This window comes from Malus domestica, chromosome 08 (genome assembly GCF_042453785.1).
Source record: "Malus domestica chromosome 08, GDT2T_hap1".
NCBI lineage: Eukaryota > Viridiplantae > Streptophyta > Magnoliopsida > Rosales > Rosaceae > Malus > Malus domestica.
This window is the reverse complement of record NC_091668.1, coordinates 4,100,562-4,127,380: the sequence shown is the minus strand read 5'-3', so window position 1 is coordinate 4,127,380 and position 26,819 is coordinate 4,100,562. Positions and strand designations below refer to the sequence as shown.

Here is a 26,819-nt window from a genome sequence, read left to right as displayed (position 1 = left end):
TTCCTTTCCTCTTGGATTAGTAGAGGAAGAAAAAGAAAGGAAACAAAAGGATTTGGATCATCTCTGAGGCAATTGGTCGGGATCATTCTGATCGATATCTGTGAGTTGTTGAATTTTTATCCAATAGCTACAAATAGAGGGCCTTATAAAAGTTAAAAAAATTGTAGCCGTTAGATAAAAATTCAAAGACCTACAGACACTGATCAAAAGGATCCTGACCAATCGCCTCGAAGAGGATCCAAATCCCATGCCAACAGTGCAGTATGGAATTGGCCAATCAAAACGTTTCTGAATTTGACTTGAATTTTAGGTAATCCAATTAAAACGTTTCTTAAATTGACTTGAGTTTGAGGTGATACTGTTTGCGTGTGAAAATTTCATAAGCAAGCCGCCATGTATGTACAACTTAACAACTTGAAAAAAAATTACCACAAGGTGATTCAGTGGTTGTGAGCGAATTCTAGACTAACGGCATATCTTAATTCGATTTATAGCACTGGTGAATAACACGATGATGCTAAGGGGAGGTTAAAAAATGCTTATATGAGTCTTTTTGACCCTTGAAATGGTAGACTACCGTGATGAAATCATCAATTAATCACTTTTCATAAAAATATATATAAAAAAAACTTGAAAAACAATAAGAACTATGGTATGTTCAAGGTGAGGGATTTAAGATTCTTAAGTAGGGTCAATATGAAATGTTTAATATGACAGTGGTCATGGACATAGTGAAATTTAAATATGAATAACCATGACTTGTCACTAATTATCTCTCTTTTAAGAAATTTTTTTTTTTAAATTTCTTTTAAATATGAATCTGTATTGTTGGTATCAAACCCGTCATTAACAAAATTCGAAACTTAAAACATTTATTGACCATTAAAAACTTTCGCTTTACCGTAATATGAATCACGAAGTGCCGCTAGGCCTAATTAAACACCGAAAAGAGAGATGAAAAATAACTAGAAAAAAACCAAACACAAATCATCCGAAAAGAAAAACAACCATTAAAAATGAATATATAAATAAAAACCACGTGTGGAAACACCTTCCACAGAAGGAAGACTTATATATTGGGAAGAGCAAGCACTACGGCTTACCAGTCCCATATTTCCACCGAGTTCCAAAGTCCTCACCAGCAAAACAATGGCTTCCATGTCCTTCTCAACACCTTTACAGAGTTTTTCTCAAGCAAAAGCAAAAATAAGCTCGAATTCTTCAGCTTCATGCCCTCCCATGGCGTGCTGGATCAAATACTCACTTTGGTCTTCTAAATCAGCACTTTTCCGAAATGGGTTGTCTTTGCAATCGGAGAATTTTAATGGGGTTTTGATCAAATCTCGGTCTTTGGGTGTTTATGCTAGAGCAGCTACAGAAAGGTCTCTCTATGATTTCACTGTCAAGGTATGTGTTCGCGCGTATATGTATATTTTATATATATATATATATATATATATATATATACACACACACATATATATAATATATATATAATAATATTTTCCTTGAAAGAATGCATCTTTTTTCGTTTTCCCTAATTATTTGATGAAATTATGTTGTTTTTTAGTTTTGTTTGTGGGATTTTTGTTGATTTTTATACATGTAATGTTGTAAGTTCAAGAGAATCAAATCTGAAGTTAGAAAATTTGAACTATTTGGTTGGTTTTTTTCTTTTTGCACTAATGTCTGGGGGCGACCCCAAGCCAAAAACGCTCTTCTTTGCGAGCGTCGGAACGTCTATTGTAGACAGATTTACCCTGCTTTGCAAAGAGGCTGTTTTCACGACTCAAATCCGATACATTTCGGTACAAAGGAGCAACCTTTACTAACGTCTGAAATTTTGTTGATGTAGGATATTGATGGTAAGGATGTTCCTCTTAGCAAGTTCAAGGGGAAGGTTCTTTTGGTTGTCAATGTTGCTTCAAGATGGTATTATTTTCTTTATTGAGTTTGAACTATTTATTTATATGTAAATCGAATTTTCCGGAAGTTCTGTGTGGAAGACTGAAAGTTTGAGATGCTTGTGAATTGACCAAAACTTGTTTATTTGAATTTCAGTGGCTTGACTTCTTCAAATTACTCAGAACTGTCACACTTGTATGAGAAGTACAAACCTCAAGGTATTCTGCAACTGTGCGAAATCCCTGTTTTTCAGTTTCCTTAACAGTTTGTTCTCCGCAAAAATTTGCATTAGATTCGATATTATGCATTGTTGAGATCCTTTGGATTAGTTCTGGAGTTAGATCCTTAAGGGTGAGTGCTTTCTTGTCACACAAGTCACCTTCTTTTTGGTGATCAAGGTGGGTGTGTGCGGGGAGGATTAGCTTTCAAATGCGCTGTATTTGTTCATTCATCTTTGACCACGAAACATTGTAGCAAAAGTCTTTTAATTGAGAATTTATTTTCTTAGTTGCTAAGGTGGTAATAGTTGCTGGTTTGCAGGATTTGAGATTCTAGCTTTCCCTTGCAATCAGTTTGGGGGCCAAGAACCCGGATCAAATGGGGAAATCAAGCAGTTTGCTTGTACAAGGTTTAAAGCCGAATTCCCGATTTTTGACAAGGTGCGGAATTTAACTGCATGTCTTCCATCCATTACTTTCTTATTGGAATTTTTTTTTTCACGGATATGGATGTTTGAAGTACTAAGAATGCATTACAGGTTGATGTCAACGGTCCCAGCACAGCTCCAGTTTACCAGTTTCTGAAATCAAGTGCAGGAGGTTTTCTAGGTGACATTATAAAGTGGAATTTTGAGAAGTTTTTGGTGGACAAGAATGGAAAAGTTGTTGAGAGATACCCACCAACGACATCCCCTTTTCAAATTGAGGTATGAATTTCCTTGTTCATTTTGGTTTGTAAATTCATTGATACCTAAGAAAATGTTAGGGAACTTGATGATTTGGTGGAACCTAGGTTTCTAGAATTATGTTTCTAGACGTTGACCGCATGTTGGAACTACATTTATCCTTGTTCAAGCTTTCAATTAGAATCAGAGAACTTGATGATTTGGTGGTCAAGCAAGACTCGAATTTACGCTATTATGTTGATAAAGTGAAATAGTTTTCAGGTCTCCTGTCCTCGTAACAGCCCACTTTTTGTTTTGATCAAGTATGAAACTTACCGAATGATCAAGGCCAATATTTTTGTTTAACCACTGATGCTAATTGGAATGGTCCTGTAAATCTCCTGAGACTATATCTTATAGTTGCTTTGTTGAGTCTGTTTGCTGAACTAAATTTCACTGGTACCGGAGAAAGAAAAGGCGATAGTTCAGTAGCATCAACATCAATTCAACAACCGAAGCTTGAAAATATGAAACTTAATATTGGTTGCTGAAATGACATGTGCATTTTCTGCTTAGTGTGCACCTGAAGTAAAACAGCATGGTAACTCGAGCATCGAATATGAACAAAGAAAATATATATAAGCCTTTTCTCTTTACAAGTAACTGCTCTCAGCTTCTCTGTTTTGCCGGTCTGATTCTTTGTCGAAATTTTTTCAGAAGGATATCCAGAAACTGGTCGCAGCTTGAGTGAAAGAGCTGCACAACATGCACGGCGACAACCAGTAAGGAGAAGATGGAGTGTATATGGAAATCCATGTATACTGCTTTGTAGTTAATATCGTCTCGTCAGTAGCTTTCTCTTTGAACACTGCTTGGCGCCTTCTTGGAATGAGTCATGCCTCCTTCATGCAGCACATGTATGGAAATAACTCATTTGAAACAGAGAGTAAAATTTCTGCATATGTACGTGTCAAACTCTGATTAGCATATCAATAGGAATGGCGACTTCCAAGGGAATGAGCCAAGTAATTTTTTTTTTTCCTTTTTTACTCAACGAACTCCTAGAAGAGAATGTTGTTTTGGAATAGTTGTGTGTCTCTATTCATCTATCAAGGAGGAATTTATAAGATATTACAAATCCTATCAATAAGGAAAAAGCTAATTTATATAAAATTGTACTAAACCAAGAATCTCAAGATTACACGTGGTTCAAGTGAGAGCTTCTTCCCAATAGGATAACGGGAGACGCGCCTCGAGCAAAGAAGCACAAACAATCTCCAGAAGCTAATGGTTCTTGTCTTACGCAACCTTATTTTGTTGTGAAGTATATGGACGAGTAATTTGATGAACAATACCATCATGATCAAGAAAGGCACGAAGTTTAGAGTTCACATATTCACCATCATTATCATTCTTGAGAACCTGTTTTTGTGACTTACTTTATTTGTACCATTTTGTGGAACTGTTGTAACGTAACTTCACTTTTGGACTTTATCAAATAAACTCAAGTCATACATGTTCAATCATCAATAACAGTAACGAAATAATGAACAAAACCAAATGTAGCAGTTTTATATGGTCCCTATACATCATAATGAATTATCATAAATGGAACTGAACTTTTAACTGGACGAAAACAAAGTACACTTTTAGCTAGTTCACAAACACCATATTTAAAGCTAGAATTATCATGCTTAACAAATAGGTTGGGAAACAACCTCCATAAATAGCCGAAATGAGCATTTCTAAGTCGACAATGCCATAACCAAACCTTCGAAGCTTTATTCTTCTCCCTTTGAGATCCTTCCACGACAAGAGTTTGACTCAACATTCGGCTACTGTTCGATGTCAGCTCCAAGTAGTAGAGCTTTCTCTTCCTAATACCACACCCAATTATCTTGCGAGTCCGAATGTCCTTAAAAATATATAAGGAAGGCCAAAAGATTTCAAGGCAATATAGGCATCAATTATTTAAGTAACAGATAATAAATTATAATTAAAAAAAAAAACAATAAGTACGGAATCAAGATTAAGAGTATTATAAAAAAAGATAAGCTTCATTCTCCAATAATGTAGCAGCAATACCATCGACAGCACTGATGACAGTTTGATCGAAAAATATATTTATCGTGTCACACATTAAGCTTGAAGTCATTTATAAATTTGAAGTACTTTGCCTGTACACGTTGTCTTTAAAACTTTTACATTTTTATTCATATAACACCTGATGATTCAAACATAAAGCTGCAAAAAGCAGACTTTGTTTTCTAAGTTACCAACTCCCTAATTATTTTATTCCATCCAACCCTACTTTTGTGTCTTTGTTACTTCATGTAGGGTCATTAATTAACTTTCTCAACAGATGTGAATCAGGTCTATACGTTTGGTTTTTTTCACTGAAGTTCGAATCTTCCTGGCGCAGACAAAACCATTTTAACATAAACAAAAGACGCACTCGTAATTTGTAGACTCCCAGTCATCCTATTAGACTTTCTTCTTTGAGCCCCTCAGAGTCTTACCTCCTCTCTCCTTCCCCAGTACCAAGCTCCCCCTGTTACTTAAAAATGGATGATTACTCCTCTCAAGAAACCCAGAAAACAACCACCTCAAACCGAAACGTCGATGATCAAGACGATCACCACCATCCAAATCCCACCAACCCATTTGTCCAAATCCTCCAACAACCAATCCAATGGCTCCAAATGCTCTCCTCAGAGCTAAACCCTACCTTTGTCCTGGGTGTGGTTCTTGTTTACGGACTCAGCCAGGGCTTCTCAGGCTCTTATTTCAAAGTGGTCACGGACTACTACTGGAAAGACGTCCAGAAACTCCAGCCCTCTGTTGTCCAGCTTTACATTGGACTGTACTATATTCCGTGGCTCATGAAGCCGGTTTGGGGCTTGTTGACCGACGTTTTTCCAGTCCGGGGATACAGAAGGCGGCCTTATTTTGTCCTGGCCGGAGTTATAGGGACAGTTTCAGCTCTCACGGTTGCATTCAGTGGGAACTTGGCTGCTGTGGTGGCATTGACTTGGTTGATCGGTGTCACGGCAGGTGTGGCGATTGCGGATGTCACGATCGACGCGTGTATAGCCCGGAATAGTATTGAGATACGGTCGTTGGCTTCGGATTTGCAGAGCCTTTGTGGTTTCTGCTCTTCTGCTGGTGCTCTGGTTGGGTACTCTACTAGTGGGTTTTTTGTTCATCATCTTGGTCCTCAGGTACCGATATTGCTTTTTAATTTAAATCTTTTTTTTCATAATTTATATGCAAATCATGAACCGACACATATATTAAAGTAGCTTACTGAAATTAAGAGAAGAAGAGTTTATATTTATTACATGTCAATCTATGATTAAGAACATGAGAAATCCTAAGGAGACTTTCACAAAACAAAAGTGAGATTCTTTATGGACGCTCTATCACCTCATATTTTTTACATAATGTTTTATACTATTAGCATGAAAATTAAAGCTAAATTGTTAAATAATAGTGAATTCATGAAGAGTCTCACATTTAGAGAATCTCCATAGCATTTCTCTTATGAACATTGCTCGAGTCTTTTCTTTATAACAATCATAACATAAAAAGTTAGTAATCATATTTATGTGTGAGATCGGGATTTGTGGATAAAAGAAAATTTTGTTTACGTATTTTCCTTGTGCAGTTTTTACATCATTGATACTATGCAAATTTGACTGCTTATCATATATCGGTGTGCGTGCATGGCATATTTTTGTGCACCACAGATCTTCAAGTTTCAAGAACGACTCATGCAATATTTATCCAAAAGTTGTGGACGACTAGGAGTAGAATAATGAACAACTAATTTTTGGGGTTCTAATTCCTATTGTATATGCATCCCTACGGGTGTGTAACGTGTTTAAGAGAGACTAGAATAAATATTTTTTAATTTTTAAAAATACCTGTTATGTTTACATGCTGTGAGATACATGCGGCCATGCAGTTATTAAATTGTTCATAATTTTTGGCAAGAGAGTTAGAATGATATTTTTTTCGGATTTTTGGTTGTCAAAGAGTGTTGTGTTAATAAGCGGTTTAGATTATGAATTCTGAAAATTTAAAAATCGACATGTTGTCTTGTGTTGTAGGGTGCATTGGGTCTTTTGGCAATCCCACCAATCTTTCTAACTGTTCTGGGCTTTGTTATATATGAACAAAGATCAACCAACCTTCACTCTCAGAGGAAAAAGGTTAGAAATCTAAATCTTCCACTTTTAACCGATTTTGTGTCTTGTCGATCATACGGCCAGTGCATGGCAGTCGATCGGTGCAAAAATCGGTTAACCTCCGTGTTAGAAAAGCTCGAATTTGATCATGTTAAAGTACAAATGTGTTCATGTTTGCAGGCAGTGGAAGAAGTGGGAGTGGCAATGAGCGGAATATACAAAACAATCAAACTACCTCAGGTGTGGAAACCTTCCCTTTACATGTACCTCTCCTTGGCCCTCAGTATTAACACTCAGGAAGGTAATTTTTATTGGTACACTGACCCTTCAGCTGGCCCTGCATTCTCTCAGGTCAATCTCTACAACAAAATTAATATTCCTCGCTGAACGAGAGTTGTTATTAGCACTCTGAGATAGTCATTCTCCACGGAAGAGTTCAGGACGACTGCTTTGGAGTCCTAATAACGATTTCCATCACCAGTTACAGTTTACTTCTTTTTTTAGGATCATTTGTTAACTGATTAGTTATTTTTATCCATGAGCAGGAGTTCGTTGGGATGATTTATGCAGTTGGTGCAGTGGCTTCGATAGTAGGAGTTCTGATCTACCACAAGACTCTGAAAAACTACCCTTTTCGGAACCTGGTCTTCTTTGCTCAACTTCTCTACGCCATGTCCGGACTTCTCGACCTAACTTTCATCCTAAGGTGGAACCTAGCTCTAGGCATTCCCGACTACTTCTTTGTGATCATGGAAGAATGCGTGTTTCGAATCGTTACCAAGATCCGATGGATGCCCATGATCGTACTGAGCACGAGGCTCTGCCCTCTAGGCATCGAGGGCACGTTCTTCGCGCTGTTGATGTGTATCGACAGCCTTGGCTCGCTGTCGTCGAAATGGGGTGGAGGAGCAGTGCTTCATGCCTTGAATGTCACAAGGACTAATTTTACAAACTTGTGGCTGGCCCTTCTGATTAGAAATGTGTTGAGATTTTTGACTCTTGGTTTGATTTTCTTGGTTCCCAAGGCTGATCAGCTTGATCTGTTGATTCCTTCTGATCTTTTGACCAAGAATTCTTTTGAATTTAGTGATGTGGATGATCAGAGCTTGGAATTGGTCCCATCCAAGGGGAAGATTGAAGTTTAGGTGCCCAATTTTTTAGGGTGAGAGGAAGTAGTGCCAGCGTAACTTGGTTTTATATAAGATTTGTGACGATTATTGCAATCGCTGCCTCATATATTATACAAAAATTTACATGACAAGTTTGGTTTGGGGGCACTTATCTTGCAAATGTTGAGAAATGTCTGAAGTTCGAATTCCTTCTCCATCCCCGTAGTATCTTATACCATGGACTATTCATGGTGCAAATTACTATTAGACGAAGGTATGGTTCGTTTGACTATGGACGAACGTACATAAATGGTTCGTTCGACTATGGACGAATGTCCTATACAGAGGATTTGGACAGATCATATAGTTTTAAAATATTTTACGTCTAACAATTTTATTTAGGGTTGTACTATTCACACATCTCTTTTTACTTCATACACACCCTCTTTATTTACAACCGTCGGATCGACTAAATTAAAGAACATCAAAAGGCAGAAATTAATAAAGGGTATGTGAGAAGTAAAAAAAGATATGTGAAAACCACATCCCTTTTATTTATTCATTGACATTAAAGAGATACATTAGTAGAAGTACTCGACAATATAAGTTGTAGGACACTTTTCACAATAGTATTAGAGCATATACTGCACACGAATTCACCTGATCGTATTCAAACAGCTTTATATCCGCAATCACCTCCCTTCACCCATTGACTTGCGTTGACCTGCCCCATCCCAAAGGAATTGGATCCTCTTATGAGCATAAGCTCATGATCCTCCTAACCAGCCCACGTGAGTTATTGATTTTTGATTCAATAGTTATAATTATTATAACTTTTAAAAAGATCATAGGTATCCAACAGCTCACGTAAACTGATCAGCATGATCCTAAGCTTGTGCTCAGCAGAGGATCCAATTCTCATCCCAAAGGCCCCAAAGTCTTCCTTCGTTTTTTGACCCCCAAAAAGGTGGTCTTTTTTTGTTTTATTATTTGCTGCCCAAAGTCTTTCTATTTTTCCATTTTTTCCTGGAATTAGATCCTCTTCGGATCTCCACAATGGGATTTCGATGATTAATAAATAATAACCATTCATCAAAGATCTCACGGTCTTAATTTTTTTATATTTTTTACACAAAACGAAGCTGTTTTACTTTTGAAAATATAAAAAATATGTAATTGTAGTCTCACGATTTTTAATGAAGATTATTATTCATTGATTTTTCAGATTCCCAGTGAGAAGATCCGAAGAGGATCTAATTCCTTTTTCCCCCACACTTTTGACTGTTGCAACAAAAGACAAAGTAAACAAATCCAACGGTCTGAATTCTCCTTAAAAAAGACCACCGTAACCGAGATCGTAATTGTCTATTTTACCCTCAACTCCGACGCGTCCCTAACCTAGTGGCCCTGGTCAAAGTCTTCGTCTTCAACTCTCTCCCACTCCCTCTCTTCCTCCGGCTGTCGCGTCTTCTCTGCGGAACCCTAATTTTGCTGCAAACTTTTGGGTCGTCACTGTCAGCTCTCACATGGTAATCTAGCTTCTTTCTCTCCCACCATTTTTATGCTTTTCTCTGTAATTTTTCCTCTGCAATTTCTACATTTATAAATTTATGCAAAATTAGGGTTTTGTTCTGTAAATTGGATTTTGTACGGATTCTGAGAATCTAGGTTTTTTACTGATTAAGCTTTAAAGGGAATTTTCTGATGGGTTTGACAAAATTAGAGTACCAGAGCATATTAGGCTTAGAATTTGCAATCTTTTTTTCTGTTTCCTTAATATGTCAGGTTTTCTTTATTTTCTCTGTTTTCTGAGGAACCAAACAGACTGCTAGGGTTCTGGTTTGTGGGTTTTTCGAAAGGTTACGTTTTTAGAATTTGAAACCGTGTTAAGTGAATGTGAATTTGCTGTTGAACTTTGTTGTCAAGCATTACAGTATGATACAGGTGTTATATCAATAATGCTTTGTTTTATGATGATTTCGATGTTTTTTGATTGGAGAGTACTTTTCATGCTTTCATAATTGCGTCCATCGTGTTCAATTGCTGACTAAATTGTACTTTCTTCTTCATATGTAGGCGAACAAGCACACAATCATTCTAATGCAAACTTCTCACAACAAAGCAAGTAGAACCTTTATGGACTATGATTCTATAAGTCAAGCAATGGATGGTATGTTTTATTTATGGTTGTTGTTGTGATTACGTTTTATTTATAAAATTGTGTTGGTACATTACCATTGTTATCGTTCTTCAATTCTTTCGACCCCAAAGTGTATTTTGTCTCTGACACTGTGAACTACTTCATCATGTCATAAAAGGAATCATTGTGTATAAGAAAAAAAAAATGCTTATGAACTGCTGATTCTTGAAAGAAACTGAAGAAAGGGTATAGGTGATTCCAGAGGCAGAAAATTGTTTACTTTCACCTATTAGGTAAGTTTTTCTTGAAAACTGAAGGATGTGATTAGTAATCGGTAGTGCCTCAGCACTTTATCCAGAATCCTAGTGAAGACCTTGGAGCTTATAAAACTCACCCGGGGGGGGGGGGTTGTAACATGAATGAAATATTAGTTTGCTTGAGTGCGTTCTGTCATGATTGAGTGTGCAGTTGTCCGAGATACTTATTTTAGTTAGGCTGGGAGTTTATAATTTGTGAGAGCCTGCTATATGACATGTGTTTTGATTAGTTTATTTGTGTTGTTCGGTGAAACATGATAGTTCGTGTACATGTTAAACTTCCACTTCATATGAGAGAAAACATGTTTCTTCCCTGTCCCTCTTCTTCTTTTCTCTGTACATATGTGTTTGACTATATGTTCCTGAGAGTTTTTTAACCCTCCTGGTTCACTGCTGGATACTTCATGGTGAAAAAGGGTGGGAGGGCTCCCAAGATATAATGTGATTATAACCGCTATTTTTTCGTTTGCATTGACTAGAAGTTAAGCTGTGGTGTGTATAGGTATATGTGGACTATATGAGAGGAAGCTGAGGGAGTTAAATCCAGCAATTAGAGATATCTCTTACGACATCGGAGATCTCTACAATTTCATTGATGGTCTTGCTGACATGAGTGCTTTAGTGTATGCCTCTCTCTCTCTCTCTCTCTCTCTCTCTCTCTCTCTCTCTCTCTCACACAACAAAACTCACAAAATAGGCACCAAATTATGTATTTTGTAGAATATGTCAATGATCTTCAGATTTGAGTTAGAAAGGTTCCGATCAACTTCAGTTCTTACCAAATTATGTGTGAAACTGATACCTTCTGTCTGGTTTTGGTTTGCAGTTATGACCACTCAATTCAGGGATATCTCCCATACGACAGACAGTGGATTAAACAACGGACGCTTCGACATCTTCAGAAACTTGCACATTGACTAAAGTGATGCTGCAGATTAGGTCTGTAGCAAATCCGCAAAAAATAAGAAGGAAAAAAAGAGGAGTATTTTTAGACTTGAATCAGATTTTAAAGGGATTTAGATATGAAGTGTATAACTACCCGGCTTTCGACTATCCTGGTTTTCATCCGGTCTGTGTGTTATTCTGGTGTTGTAAGCTTTCTATCTGTGCACATAACTTCAAAATTAGACGGTGGCTTTGCCCAAGTTTCAAATGAAAATCAACGTTTGTTGTCGTTTCGGAGCAATTGTTCTTTGTTTCGTAAGCCTCTGGCTGTGATGATATCAGAATCTTGTACTGTTTAACCTTCAAACGGAGATACCCAGAAGTAAGTCTAATTAGTGTGGCTAGAGATTCAATCAAAACAACTAAATTACCTATTGCTTTCAAAAATAGTGGTTTTCCTTCTCAAAAAACAAAATGTAAAGGATTTTAGCAATTATCGGCTAGTCTGGAAGCGCTTTTCAAATGATTAAAAGCGTTTTTGGAGAAATTGATTTGGGGGTATTAAAGTGTATTTTGCATGAAGTATTTAAAGTGTTTTTATCAGTATCTACTTGGACTTTTATTAAGGATTGATTTTAAAATCATTTTTACCGTTTTAAAAACGCTTTGAACGAGCTTTATATATATATTTTTAATCAACAGATGAAACTTACCTCTTCTAACAAAAGGTGAGAATTCTTATTTTTTTTAACCATTAAAAAGGGACTACTATCGCATGTGGTTCAATATTCTAGTGAATAAGATATTGATTGATCTAATATTCTAGTGAATAAGATGTTGAGTTTATATGTGTACGTTCTGAATTTGAAATTACTCATCTCCTAAATTATATGATTTTGAACTCTCCTCGTCTTCTTAATAATGGTAAAAAAAATTAAAAAACTAAAATATAAAACGTCTCAAGACCTTGATTATTTTAGTGGCGTTTCATTTTATTATGGTGAAAGATGTCCAACTATGATTTGCAAGTTATATTTTAATTTTGGATTAATATAATTTGTAATTTCGTCATCAAATATGAGTTGTAAATTATATTTTCATTTTTGGTTGGAATATATATTCCAAAATTCTTATAATATTAAGACCCAAATTATATTTATCTCCAAAAGGCAAAATAATTTCAGTATTTACGACTAGGGCTTTTGCGGAGCCTCTTTCTGAATTTCTGATCCACACCACCTACGTTTCACAGTCGTCGTCCTTCGCGGTTTTCAGTTTTGCAGAAGAGAGGGGGCGGATTCGCAATCGGACCAGTGGGGTTAGGGCTTTGCAGGAATTAAAGCTTCAACCTTCCCATACTCTCTCGGTAAGCAGATTTGATTTCTGACGATTGAGCTAAATAAATTAGGGATTATGAATTTGGTAATCTCTGCATGGTTTGGAGTTTTATTTTGTATGCAAATTTGGGTTCATGTTTTTGATAATTTGTGAATTGACGTTAAAGTGTTGAATTTTTTATGCATTTTGTCGGACTGATTTGCAGAAGCTGATGCAAAAATGAGTTCGTTCTCGATTACGCGGAAGAAGACTCCGTTCCAGAAGCACAGGGAGGAGGAAGAGGCAAAGAAAAAGGTGCCGCTGCCGCCATTGATTATTAACTTCATTGGGCTTGTTGGCTTGGCTCCTCTGGAAGTGAGGTTAACTGACAAAGTACTGTTTTATTCTTTTCGATTTTCGTTTCAGAGAGCGGAGGATGAAACAGCTCGCTTATATGCGGAGTTTGTGGAGTCATTTCAAGGGGATAACGCACCGGGGTCGAAGGCCTTTGTTCGTGGAGGAACAATCAATCCCAATGAGAAGGTGAAGCCGGATTCCGAAGGTTAGTATAGCGGAAGAACTATTGACTGCTTTTTGTTCAAGTTCTGATAGTTACAGTTCTCAGTGCTTTGTTTTAATATTATGCCATTTCACAATATGGATGAGTAAAATAGCTTTCTATTATTATCGGAACACATTAATAAAAGTATGGACCTTTTTATTCATTCGCGGATCGCAGGTGAAAAGTCCAAAGATGGGGTATCTGTTCCAAAGAAGGGGAGTAGGTAAAGAAATGCTTTTGATTAGCCATGCTGCAATACTCTTTGATAAGGCATCATAACTAGGACAATTTTTTATGGTGATGGTTTAACATCCTCGGATGGATTTTGTATTTTTTGAAGTTGTAAGTGTTCAAAATAGAAAAGTGGAAAATTATGATTTTCAATAATCAATTTCAGATAAATCAACCCTACTGTTTTACTCTTCTTTTGGTAAAATGTATTGTGATCTTGCAATTATTCATCGAATGCGTTGCCAATCTCTGGGTTTCTTGAATGTTTTAAGTAAGTGTATACTTCTAGTTTGTATAATATCTACATATACATTTTCTTATGCATATTATACTAAATTAGGAGGTGGTGTCATATGGTTGAAGTTCTGTACTTTGATTGAAACTCATATAAATGCTAGGTTGATATAAGACATTGTCAGTTCTGTTGCTCTGCACTCTGTATTGGTGTCAGAGTCAGATGGCTGTTCTGTCCAGCGGGAATTTTTACCGTGTAAATCTACAGTGTTCTTTCTGTTCTCAATGTTATTTGAACCTGTTTGGCGACATATTCAGTAGTCACATAGCTTCTTTCATGAGCTGCAGTGTAATGTTGTCCAAATCAATAGCAAAACCAGAAGTTAGGCTTCAAAACCGTTTATACTTCGTTTTAAGTGAGAAAAGCTAGTGCTCACCTGTAGTTACTGCATTATCTCTTAGAAACATCAGAAGTTTTGGCCCGGTTTGTATGAGCTTTTATATACTTTTCTTTTCTATAGAAGCTGTGAGAAACAGTAGCCCGTTGTTGTTTTCAATGGTGTATTTTTATAATTTCTGAACTAAAGCTGATGTAGATCGTTGATTTTTTTTGTTTTTGGTGTAAGCTTACTTTCTAAAGAAACGTCTCAAAACTCATTTGGCAACATGTTTCCGCACTGTAGTTTACTTTTGTCATTTTAACGTAAAAGTATTTGAGAATGGAGGAATCAAACAGGTCCTCTAAGGTAGCTGTCAAAGGGGCTTGGTTAGGAATAAGCTATGGTTGAGTAGTTGGAATACTTCTTTCTATGTATTTTAATAATCATTTTCCTGGAAAAGAGCTTCGATAACAAGCACATTTGCTATTAATTTATCTTCTGCAGGTATGTTCCATCTTTCTTACCACCACCTTTGGCATCCAAAGGGAAAGAATCCGAGAAGAAGGTCAGTACCCTGATAGAGGTAATAGCTTTTGTTTATTGTATCAAATTGAATTGTGTATCGACTCTAAATATTCTTCCTACACATTGCAGAGGGAGGAGGAGAGACCGAGGGAGAAAGAAAAAGGAAAGTCTCGAAACATAGATCATTTTATGGAAGAGTTGAAGCGTGAGCAGGAGATGAGGGAGAGGCGAAATCAAGACCGTGAAAATTGGCATGATGGGCGGCAGATTGAGAATTCTACAGTACGTATTTCCCTAATTGATTCTGGTTTTCAATTTTCTAGGAATGGTGAGTTGGATGGTATATCTTCACTTTAGCATGGGTTTGTTATGAGTTTGTTAAATGACTTTTCCAGTTCTCAATGCATGTTTTTCTTGTTGTTGTAGCATTTGAGCCTGGTTATATTAATAGGTTTTTGATTTAATGAATACATGCAAATAAACTTTGGCATTGTTGAATTACGTTTTATTTTTGTTTACTGTTATTATTTAGTTGGTTCCTATGAAAATTTCTGTTTTGTGTTTCATTACGTATTGGTTTGCTACTGAGGTGCTTTTATAAAAAGTGGGTATAAAAAAAGGCTAAGCTCAAAAAGGTGTTTGGTAAACACTTAAAAACAGCTTATTTTCATAGTTTTGGGTGAAAAAAAGCTGAAAACGTTAAACAGCAAACATGCGCTTATTCTCGCAACACAACAGAAGCAGTTTTTTTTCAAAGCATAGCAATACCAAACCAGATCTTTATGTTATCTCTATGTCATACAGATCTTTTATGTTGGCATCATGTGTTTTCTTGTTTCTTTATAAAAACATATATTCATTAAGCCATACCTTGTCAGCCATCCAGTCGCTTTGATGAACTTCCTGATGAATTTGATCCAAGTGGAAAGCTTCTTGGATCATTTGATGATGGTGATCCACAAACTACTAATCTATACGTTGGAAATCTTTCGCCAAAGGTTTGGTCTTCTTCTTCTTCCTTTTTTTTTTCCAGACTGTTTGTTTTGACTTAGTACTCTTTTGCGCATGATGCAAAGAACTTGCCACTCTAAGTTATTATATGTTTCTCATATGGCTAGGTTGATGAAAATTTTCTTTTGCGAACTTTTGGAAGATTTGGGCCTATTGCTAGTGTGAAAATAATGTGGCCTAGGACAGAAGAGGAGCGAAGGCGCCAAAGAAATTGTGGCTTTGTAGCTTTCATGAACAGAGCTGATGGACAGGCAGCGAAAGATGAAATGCAAGGTTGGTTATTTTCAGTTACCATACAATTGAGGGCCTGAGGCTTAATCATGGTAGATGTTTTGAATACGTATCTGAGTTCTCTCTGTGAAGATAAAGTTATCTCCCTATTTGGATCTCATGGTGCTTAGTTTATAAAGTTTCTACTAATCTCATAAAATTGACTTTGTTCAACAAATTGCTAGTCGATATTATTTCCTCGTCCTATAAACTTTTATGTACTGAGGAATGAAGGATAGGAAAGTAATTAACAAAAAAGTTTGTTGTGTAGGAGTGGTGGTTTATGAGTATGAGTTGAAGATTGGGTGGGGCAAGTCTGTTGCTCTACCATCACAAGCTCTACCTGCTCCCCCTCCAGGACATATGGCCATCAGGAGTGAGGTTTGTTTCATTTTCATTGTAATTTTTTTCCTGTTGTTTATTTCTCCTAAAATTTGAAGTTTTCTGGCTAATTATTTGTGCAATAAGGATTTGACATATTCAGCATTACTTAAAACTTCAGATGGATTATTGAAGCTAACATTCTTTTTTGTTGACAGGGTTCCACTGTAATCTTGTCTGGTCCATCAGGTTCATCAGGCCCGCCTGTCACTTCTGTTCCTAGTCAGAATTCTGAACTGGTAAGCTACCTAGTTCTTTGCTAGTCACCATTTTTATTTGTCCAATATTGCAATCTTGCCAATCTTTGGATGTGTTTTTGGTGAATAGGTTCTTACTCCAAATGTTCCTGATATAACCGTTGTTCCACCAGAGGATGATCACCTCCGCCATGTGATTGATACAATGGCTTTGTATGTTCTGGATGGTGGATGTTCCTTTGAACAAGCTATTATGGAGAGAGGTAGAGGGAATCCTCTTTTCAACTTCTTGTTTGAACTTGGCTCAAAAGAGCACACCTACTATGTTTGGAGACTCTATTCATTTGCTCAGGTATATCCTTTATTTTATGTGTATGCACACGCATTAGATTCCTAGGCAGTTCTGTAAAAAGACTTAAGCTTGTCTGTCATTGGGTTGCTGAGTGATCTTAGCTTTTGCTTCTTGAAGCTTCTTCGTATAAAATATCTGTAACCTATGGGACTGAATATTTACATTAATGTCGTGAATGCAGGGTGATACTCTACAAAGGTGGCGAACAGAACCTTTCATTATGATTACTGGTAGTGGAAGGTAAATCAAACCTACTTTACCTCTTTCTGCGACTCAGTTATTTTGAAACCATAGGTGTTAGCAGTAAGTTGGTGCATTGGACCATAATACTGATCCGTCTGTATATCTATTTTTTTCTCTAGATGGATTCCACCACCTCTGCCAACAGTAAAAAGCCCAGAACATGAGAAAGAGGCCGGTACAACATATGCTGCAGGAAGAAGCAGGGTAAGTGTCTTGTCACGTGCACTTGCCGGATGAATTTACTTTGTATGTTTTCTCATTGTGCAACTTTCTTTCTATTAATATTGCAGCGTGTAGAGCCAGAAAGAACACTTACTGATTCACAGAGGGATGAATTTGAAGATATGTTACGTGCATTAACATTAGAGAGGAGTCAGATAAAGGATGCTATGGGATTTGCATTGGACAATGCTGATGCAGCTGGGGAGGTAAATGCCGAGAATAGTCACTTATTGGTTTCTTATTCAACTGTATGATATTACCAGAGATATATTAACCAGTGGGGAGTATCAAAAGAAAAGAAAAGGAAGAAAGAAAGACTAGTTCTGCGTGTACACATTTCTTAGACTGTTTTGTGTTGCAGATAGTTGAAGTTCTTACAGAATCTTTGACTCTTAAGGAGACCCCTATCCCAACCAAAGTAGCAAGACTCATGCTTGTCTCTGATGTGCTTCACAATAGCAGTGCTCCGGTAAAGAATGCATCTGCATACCGCACCAAATTTGAAGCTTCATTACCAGACATAATGGAGAGCTTTAATGATTTGTATCGTAGCATAACAGGAAGGATCACTGCTGAGGCCCTTAAGGTATGATAATGGTAGTTTCATCCTGCTGTAGTAAATATATATGTATATATATATTTTTTCTTTTTTTCTTTTTCTATCATTTGTTGAACTTTGAGAGAGAAGACCCAGGAAAACTTTGAGAGAGACCCTAAGAAAAGACTTAGAGTACTTGGATCTAACGGAGGACATGACACAGGACAGAACACAATGGCGTTCTAAGATTCATATAGCCGATCCCCCTCAGTGACTTGGATTTTCCAAGTCTCCAACCGAGAAGTTGTCCTCGCTCGGGAAATTAAGGGAACACTACCTCAACCTACATGCTCCACTCACAAAGCTCCAACATACAAGCTTCAACAAAAGAAAATTCAAAGAACTTAGCGAAGAAGGCTTTGGTGATTTAACACAATACGTTGAAATGAAGGGAAGCTTATTTATTGATATCCCCGATAAATTACAAATATTTACATATACTTGAGTCAAAATAAACAAACAAGAGGGAGCCTTCACAAAGGTTGCTTAGGAGAAGTCTCGGCAGTCGGTAGAGCCCCAGAAAGAGAAGGCACCGGAGGGGGATCATTCGGAGCCTCAGTACTGGACAGAACCCTAGAAGGAGGAGGCATCAGAGGTTGATCATTTGGAGCTTCATTACGCGGTACAACCCCAGAAGACGAAGGCAATAAATGCCTTTGGAACAAACCCACAAATCTCTGATGATCAAGTAAAACCTGACCATCAGATTCCTTCATCTGGTCAAGCTTCCTCTTCATGTTTGTAGCATAGTCATGTGCGAGCCGGTGCAACTGTTTATTCTCATGCTTGAGCCCTCTAATCTCCTGCTTGAGACTCATCACTTCAGCCGCCAATGATTCAACTTGGCGGGTTCGAGCAAATAGGCGTTGGGCTATATTAGACACAGAACCTGCACACTGAACACTAAGAGCCAGAGAATCCTTAACAGCCAACTCATCAGACCGTTTGGAAAGTAGTCTGTTATCTTTGGGAGTGAGAAGGTTCCTGGCCACTACCGCAGCGGTCATATCATTCTTCATCACGGAATCCCCAACGGTAAGAGGACCAGTAGGGGAGACGAAGGATGGGCGCCATATGTTGTCTGGAGAAGGCGGGGCTGCCTCTTCAACAAGGTTCAAGTCAAAACGACGGTCGGAGGGGCCAGACATTTTCAAAGGTGTAGAAAAGAGAAGAGGTCGGACAAATCAAGATCTTAGAAGTGCAAGAATGGAGCTTCTACTGGTGGATATTCAAGTGTGCTTTGGAACTTAATGTCAGCCTCTATAAAAATCTGCACTCGACGAAGCTTCAGAAATCGAAGAGGCGTTTGCTTTCTCAAAAGCTGGGCTGCTCAGAGACCACGAGGGTCGATCTCAGAAATCGAAGAGGCGTTTGCTTTCTCAAAAGCTGGGCTGCTCAAAGACCACGAAGGCCGATCTCAGAAATCGAAGAGGTTTGCTTTCTCAAAAGCTGGGCTGCTCAGAGACCACGAGGGCCGATCTCAGAAATCGAAGAGGTTTGCTTTCTCAAAAGCTGGGCTGCTCAGAGACCACGAGGGCCGATCTCAGAAATCGAAGAGGTTTGCTTTCTCAAAAGCTGGGCTGCTCAGAGACCACGAGGGTCGATCTCAGAAATCGAAGAGGCACCTACTTTTCCAGCCTTGTCAGCACCTGTCACACGCACACTCAGCTTTGCGGAAATTATGGGCATTCTGTCGAAGATTTCTGGCGAAGTAGAAAGCACATGAATCGTACTGTTCAATCACCCACTTCCCACACGCAACAGTAGCTCATGGGTACCACATATAACTTTGCCAAAGTCCTCTGACAAATTTGAGACTACTTTTCCAGCCTTGTCAGCACCTGTCACACGCACACTCAGCTTTGCGGAAATTATGGGCATTCTGTCGAAGATTTCTGGCGAAGTAGAAAGCACATGAATCGTACTGTTCAATCACCCACTTCCCACACGCAACAGTAGCTCATGGGTACCACATATAACTTTGCCAAAGTTCTCTGACAAAGTCGAGACACGTGAAGCTTGCAACTCTCACTACATCGCTCTGACCAAGAAGGGTAAAAGAATAGCAAAGAAACAACACTAACAAAGTTTAGACACATAAATTTTGACGGCCTAGCTACCATATTATTACCCACAAGGGTAAAGGAACAGTACCACTGCTGGATAATTGGAAAGTCCCGGTGTGTCAACCTCTGTGCTTCATGGCAAGGTAGACTAGCAAACATGCCCAACCTTTACTCACATTCGAGAAAACACTCCCAACAAGATTGCTTGCCCCAAAATCGAAGAGGCATCGCCCTCCGAATCTCGAGAGCCAGACTCCCAACATGATTACTTTCTCAAAAATCGAAGAGAGGGTAAAGGAACAGTACCACTGCTGGATAATTTGAAAGTCCCTGTGTGTCATCCTCTGTGCTTCATGGCAAGGTAGACTAGCAAACATGCCCAACCTTTACTCACATTCGAGAAAACACCCCCAACAAGATTGCTTGCTCCAAAATCGAAGAGGCACCGCCCTCCGAATCTCGAGAGCCAGACTCCTAACATGATTACTTTCTCAAAAATCGAAGAGAGGGTAAAGGAACAGTACCACTGCTGGATAATTGGAAAGTCCCTGTGTGTCAACCTCTGTGCTTCGTGGCAAGGTAGACTAGCAAACATGCCCAACCTTTACTCATATTCGAGAAAACACTCCCAACTCCCAACATGATTACTTTCTCAAAAATCGAAGACACCGCTCTCCGAATCTCGAGAGCCAGACCCCCAGCATGATTGCTTTCTCAAAAATCGAAGAGGCATCGTTCTCCGAATCTCGAGAGCCAGATCCCCGACAGGATTGCTTGTTCGAAAACTGAAGAGGCACCACTTTCCCAACTTCAAGAGCCGGATCTCCTTGGATAAAGCTTGTCTGTAATCTTCACACGCAACATCAGCTTTCCAGATACCACAGACCACTTTTTCAAAGTGCTCTGACAGAGTTAAAACTTGTGAAGCTGGCAGCTCCCACTACCGTGCTATGACCAAGCAGGGTAAAGGAATAACATTATTACTTGATGTTAGGGAGACTCCTATATATGTCGACCTCCATTCCCAACGGACAGGCAGACCTGCAAAAATGCTCAACCCTTCCTCTTATCTGAGAGGGCACTCCCAACGAAGCCTTTCGAAATATTCAGCTTTCTTTCCCTCCGATAATACCTCTGTAAACAAGCTATACTAGAGCAAGAATATCTCATATCATCAGGGTTAAAAGCAAGAGTATCCCATATCATGCTTTTTCCCTGTCTTTTCCTTTGGCCTTGTTCTTACCTGCAAGACAAGGAGAAAGAGAGCAATCAGTCAGCACTTGGAATCAAGCTTCCAACCAGGAACTGACTGCCTGGAACCCCTTACCCTGGCATTGCTCTCGAGTACTCATCTTCAACATCTTATGCTTCCAAGGAAGATACCACATCTGCCTGAGGAACAGATAGGGCAAGTGAAAAGGATACAAGGAAGCATGTGGAGACAAGCGTAATAGCACACGTGCCGATACATCCACTACTCTGTCAAAAGCAAAAGTATCCCATATCAGCAGGGTCGAACGTACTCTAGATTTGATGGACTTGTTTTGACCCTCAAATTCTTCAGTCGACCTTATACTTTGGAGGAAACCAGAAAACCCTCCAGCCCAGTTCAAGAATAAGCCTGTGGAAAATTACTTCTTCAAAAGCAAAAGTATCCCATATCATCTCTTCTCATTTTTCTTCTCTTTATCCTTCATGCTGCCTGCAAGATAGGGAGAATGTGAACAATCAGCCGGAGCTCTGATTGCTTACCTTGTCTGTTACCTCTTTCAGCAGATCCCCTAGCTCGGCGACTTGGGGGACTCCTACTACATGGTTTGTATCGCGCTTGACCAAGCCTGAAACTACAAGTAAGCTTCAAGTGACATTGATACATTACCTTGTGCATCTCCACCAGTTACAGATATCATCCCTGGATGGAGGAAGAGTACTTCCAGAGAAGATTCCACATCTACCTATGAGACAGATAAGGAAAGTCAAGCCGATACCACACTCCGGGACTTAGAAGTTTCGTGGTTACGAGATCATTCTCCCACAATATTTCCTAATGTCATTTGTACTAAATCATTCACTTGTACTCCCTAAAGGAGAGCTTGAACCTATGTACTTGTGTAAACCCTTCACAATTAATGAGAACTCCTCTATTCCGTGGACGTAGCCAATCTGGGTGAATCACGTACATCTTGTGTTTGCTTTCCTATCTCTATCCATTTATATACTTATCCACACTAATGACCGGAGCAATCTAGCGAAGATCACAAAAAGTGACCGTTTTCGCTACCTAGGATCTATCTTGCAAGAGAACGGAGAATTAGATGGAGATCTCAACCATAGAATACAAGTTGGATGGATGAAGTGTAAGAGTGTATCCGGCGTGTTGTGTGATCGTCGTAGGCCACTGAAGCTCAAGGGAAAATTTTATAGGACGGCAATAAGGCCAACGATGTTGTATGGCACAGAATGTTGGGCGGTGAAGCATCAACACGTACACAAAATGGGTGTAGCGGAGATGAGGATGCTTCGTGGGATGTATGGGCACACGAGAAAGGATAAGATTGGGAATGAGGATATCCAAGGTAAAGTAGGAGTAGCCAAAATTGAAGGAAATATGAAAGAAAATCGGTTCCGGTGGTTTGGACATGTGCAAAGAAGGCCTACTGACGCTCCAGTTCGAAAATGTGACTACGGGACAGAAGTTCAGGGCCGAAGGAGTAGAGGAAGACCTAGGAAAACTTTGGAAGAGACCCTAAGAAAAGACTTGATTACTTGGATCTAACGGAGGACATGACACAAAACCGAGCGCAATGGCGTTCTAGGATTCATATAGCCGACCCCACTTAGTGGGAAAAGGCTTTGTTGTTGTTGTTGTTGTTGTTGTATCATTTGTTGAACTTTACTTGAAAATCTGCAGGAAAGAGTTCTGAAAGTATTGCAAGTATGGTCGGACTGGTTTCTTTTTTCAGACGCTTACGTGAATGGATTACGGGCTACTTTTCTTCGGTCTGGGAACTCTCATGTGGTCCCCTTTCACTCCATATGTGGTGAAGCACCTGAAATAGACAAAAAGACCACTTCCGAAGATACAAGTGATGCTAGTAAAACCAATCAAGATGCTGCTTTGGCAATGGGCAAAGGAGCAGCTATGAGGGAGTTAATGAGTCTTCCCCTAGCTGAGTTGGAAAGACGCTGCAGACATAATGGATTGTCTCTTGTTGGTGGTCGAGAAACAATGGTTGCACGTTTGCTTAGTCTTGAAGAAGCAGAAAAACAAAGGGGCTACGACTTAGATGATGACTTGAAATTTGCTCAGAAGCATTCAAGTTCAGCTAGAAATTCAAGTAGCCGCAGAGAAAGGAATATTGAACCAGACCCAGTGGAAATGTCTGGATGGAATCGTAATGTAGAGGATGAGTTACAGTCTCAAGGGAAGGGTTCCCTACCCTTGGCCCAGACCTTTCCCATCCCGCATCCTGAACTAAATGCGTTTACAAAGAAAGAGAAGAGTGACCCTATTCTACCAGCTTCTAAATGGGCGCGAGAGGATGATGATAGTGATGACGAACAAAAGCAGGCTCGGGGTCTCGGGTTAAGCTACTCATCTTCCGGAAGTGAAAATGCTGGTGATGGTCCCAGTAAAGCTGATGAGACGGAGGTCGCAACTGATGCAAGCATTCAAGCACAACCTGACAGTGGAATTAGTGAGGAGCAGAGGTGTGTTTATTTTCATTTGTTTAACAAGAAAGCTTTTAGGAACCTTACGAAATTGTACTTATATTTTGCTTGACTGTTTTACTGCAGGCAAAAGTTGAGACGTTTGGAAGTCGCTTTGATAGAATATCGTGAATCTCTTGAGGAGCGGGGAATAAAAAATCTTGAAGAAATTGAGAGGAAGGTTTTAATGTATCGGAAACGGCTTGAATCAGAATATGGGTTATCAGATTCCAGTGAATATGCTTCCGGAAGTAGTAAGTTCTTTAGTTAATAACTCAATACGTATGCCTTGAGATGCGTTCAGACTGTTTCAGGTGTTATTAGTTTGGGTACAACGTTGGGCTGAGATGGTGACATTTATTGGAAGTACTGTTTCTCTTTTTTTCTTTTCTAAATTCTAATAACGCTTGATTTGTATCATAATTCCCCCCCTTTGTATTCTTTAGAGAGAACATCCTCAGAGAGGGACAGACGGGATGCCGATACTCGTGATGCTTCAAGAAAGCGGCACCGCAGTGGAAGCCAAGGTGATAGTCCACTACAAAGATCATCAAACAGAGATCGGGAAAGGGAAAATGATTTAGACAGAGACCGGGAAAGGCAGCGGGATAGAAACAGAGACAGACCCCGTGATTTTGAAGTTGATAGGGGGAGGGGCCGGGACCTGGATCGTGAGAAGAGTGGAAGTAGAGACAGGGATGACCATGAGAGAGATAGAAGCAGAGAAGGAGACAGGGATAGGAGGAGAAGAATGAAATGAGTCTATCCTGAAGAACTCTTGAAAAGAGTTGGGAATCTAATCGATAATTTCCAAAATTTGAGTCCCTTTGGGAATCGTGGTGCAATGTTTCTAGACGAAGCAATGTCGCGGCCAAGATGGCGTTAAGCAGGCGTCTGATATGGAAGAAGAATCCTTTGGGTTCCAAGTGTTGCAGAACATGTTCTGTGTTTTCTAGTGATTAGTTACATCCTGTTACAGGAATTTACTTCTTGTTAACCAATATTTGTTGGTAATTATGTAACGATTTCGCATCTTCATTGCTTTTTGTAGTGCCACATTTTGGTACTGGTTTGGTAATCCACCAGCAGGGGGTGGTTAATATCTCAAATGAAGCCATCAAAATCTTACGTTTGTTTTTCTGAAGTTCAAATTTACCGCGTCCGATTGTAGCTCAACAGTTGAAATGTATGTGATTGTTTAGTTTCGAGTTCAAAGCTTCGTTTTGGTTTCCTATTGATGCACTATTTTTCGGTGCTTATGGTCATTCCGCCATTGGACTCGGATTTGTTTTTGGCTTGGGGACTTGAATTTTCGGTGCTTTCCGAGTGCAGAGGTTTTACGTGTGCAAATTAGCTTTTCAAATCAAAAAGCGCAAATTGAATATCATATATTAGATGACGTGTATGTGCGAAAACAATTATGTTTTTTGCTTAACACGATTAGGGATGTGTAATGGTTATGTGGGCGGGTAACCGCGGTTAATTTACCTATAACCGTTTATGCTCATACCTGTATAACCGTTTACCCGTTGGATAATTGCCTAAACGGTTATACACATACTCATAACCATTTATAAACGGTTAACCATACCCATAACCACATACCCATTTAACCGTAACCGTTTAACGCCCGTTTACCCATTTATCCTTTTTAACCCGTTTATCTTTTTTTTTTATCATTACCCTTTTTTCACCCGTCTACATGTTTTTTAACAACTTGAAAATAAATAAAAAAATTGTCATAATTTTTTTTTTGACAATTAAACACCGTTATAGGTACATTCATCATACATTTCCATATTTTAATTTTTTAAGTCTTTATACTATTCCAATAATTGAAATAATAGTTTACAGACGATATTTTTAACTGTTACCAATGAAGGTAAATATAATATTTGCTAAGTATTATTGGGTTACAAAAATTGTTTAGAAGACATTTCTATCAAAGCATTTATGTCAATTTCACAGTTACCCGCAATGAATTTAAATTAATTTGGCCAATTCCTTGATGATGAGAATCATCATTCCTGTAGTAATGTTATTGAGATAAGGACCGATGAATTCCTTGCTAATTTATTGGGTGCTAAGTATTATTGGATCGAGAACATAGTTTGTGTTAGTTTTACATATATAAAATAAATGGGTAAACGGTTACCCGTTTATAACCGTAGTTAATACCCATAACCGCTCATTTAAATTTCGTGGGTAAACGGTTATACCCATAACCGTTTATTTATCTAAAAGATTACCCATAACCGTAACCGTTTAATTTAAATAGTCGGGTAACCGCGGTTACCCATAACCAATGAGTATTTGTCTATCTTGGAACACGACTAGACGGAAGGTAGCAAGGATTATGCTGAGACGATGTAAAGACAAAGAAGGACGGCAATCACCAAGTTAAGAGGGTCAGTTGCAACTTACTTTACTATCGATTTTGTTTTATTGGAGTAGGTTCGAGTTCAAATCCATAGTTTTTGTTTGCGAGATTTGGACTTTGGTTGTATCAAATATAATAATATAATTAGTTAGAAACTTGAAAAAAAAAATTCAACAAAATTGTATTATGACATCTAGTGTACCGAGCCGTATTTTTGACAAAATTTCTCTCAAAATTGGGATGGAAAAGCAATACATGTGAGATGAGTCTCTTTCAATTACATATGCTAATTTGTTTTAAGCTTTTCTATTATGTTGTTGGACCCTGATTGCACTTTTTTTTATAGGAAACTTTGACGGTACGAGGGAAATATTGTTGGACACTGACTGTATGATTGTACATGTTGTTAAAGGAAATAAAATAGTCAACTAACAGATATGGTTTGGAGTGATTGTAGGACACAATATTCCTTAGAGTAATTATAGTGATTGGTTGTAATTAGCTTTCCTTTACCTAGAATAGCATCGCATTCTTGTATAAATCACTTGTGTCGTGGAAAAGTAAAAAGCAAGTCACGGTAGCAAGATCTTCAGCAGAAGCCGAGTATCGTTCCATGGCTGCAACCACTTGTGAGCTTACTTGGCTAAGGAATTTATTGAAAGATTTGCGTGTAAACCATCCTGAGCCAGCAAGATTGTTTTGCGACAATC

General features: G+C 38.6%; 4 protein-coding genes across 10 annotated transcripts; all 4 read left to right on the top strand.

Annotated features, from left to right (window-relative positions):
- The first annotated feature begins 1,062 nt into the window (after positions 1 to 1,062).
- LOC103440709 (putative glutathione peroxidase 7, chloroplastic) lies at positions 1,063 to 3,961 on the top strand. Its single transcript, XM_008379407.4, has 6 exons — positions 1,063 to 1,407; positions 1,856 to 1,932; positions 2,062 to 2,123; positions 2,446 to 2,564; positions 2,663 to 2,830; positions 3,506 to 3,961. Exons 1-6 carry the CDS (start codon positions 1,150 to 1,152, stop codon positions 3,533 to 3,535), a joined length of 714 nt encoding a protein of 237 aa, XP_008377629.3. The 5' UTR covers positions 1,063 to 1,149; the 3' UTR covers positions 3,536 to 3,961.
- Positions 3,962 to 5,209: 1,248 nt separating this feature from the next.
- LOC103440708 (probable folate-biopterin transporter 6) lies at positions 5,210 to 8,239 on the top strand. Of its 4 annotated transcripts, none has more exons than XM_029106740.2 (4): positions 5,210 to 6,009; positions 6,901 to 7,002; positions 7,159 to 7,218; positions 7,524 to 8,239. In XM_029106740.2, exons 1-4 carry the CDS (start codon positions 5,353 to 5,355, stop codon positions 8,121 to 8,123), a joined length of 1,419 nt encoding a protein of 472 aa, XP_028962573.2. In that variant the 5' UTR covers positions 5,210 to 5,352; the 3' UTR covers positions 8,124 to 8,239. The 4 variants fall into 4 exon arrangements, with proteins under 4 accessions (XP_028962573.2, XP_008377627.3, XP_008377626.3 ...); XM_008379405.4 differs by having other exon boundaries at positions 7,159 to 7,329; XM_008379404.4 differs by lacking the exon at positions 6,901 to 7,002.
- A 1,095-nt stretch (positions 8,240 to 9,334) lies between these two features.
- On the top strand, positions 9,335 to 11,730 carry LOC103440707 (enhancer of rudimentary homolog). Its single transcript, XM_008379402.4, has 4 exons — positions 9,335 to 9,616; positions 10,164 to 10,257; positions 11,047 to 11,167; positions 11,371 to 11,730. The coding sequence occupies exons 1-4, from the start codon at positions 9,614 to 9,616 to the stop codon at positions 11,459 to 11,461; spliced, it is 309 nt and encodes a 102-aa protein (XP_008377624.1). The 5' UTR covers positions 9,335 to 9,613; the 3' UTR covers positions 11,462 to 11,730.
- Positions 11,731 to 12,571: 841 nt separating this feature from the next.
- LOC103440706 (protein RRC1) lies at positions 12,572 to 24,944 on the top strand. 4 transcript variants are annotated; one of them, XM_029106737.2, is made up of 18 exons: positions 12,572 to 12,795; positions 12,973 to 13,061; positions 13,173 to 13,308; positions 13,486 to 13,531; positions 14,658 to 14,718; positions 14,808 to 14,960; positions 15,557 to 15,676; positions 15,797 to 15,962; positions 16,231 to 16,340; positions 16,499 to 16,579; positions 16,668 to 16,889; positions 17,071 to 17,129; positions 17,252 to 17,336; positions 17,423 to 17,560; positions 17,716 to 17,940; positions 22,930 to 23,729; positions 23,817 to 23,983; positions 24,176 to 24,944. In XM_029106737.2, exons 2-18 carry the CDS (start codon positions 12,987 to 12,989, stop codon positions 24,487 to 24,489), a joined length of 2,958 nt encoding a protein of 985 aa, XP_028962570.1. In that variant the 5' UTR covers positions 12,572 to 12,795; positions 12,973 to 12,986; the 3' UTR covers positions 24,490 to 24,944. The 4 variants fall into 4 exon arrangements, with proteins under 4 accessions (XP_028962570.1, XP_028962569.1, XP_070683305.1 ...); XM_029106736.2 differs by having other exon boundaries at positions 14,658 to 14,736; XM_070827204.1 differs by lacking the exon at positions 13,486 to 13,531 and having other exon boundaries at positions 12,613 to 12,795.
- Positions 24,945 to 26,819: the final 1,875 nt, after the last annotated feature.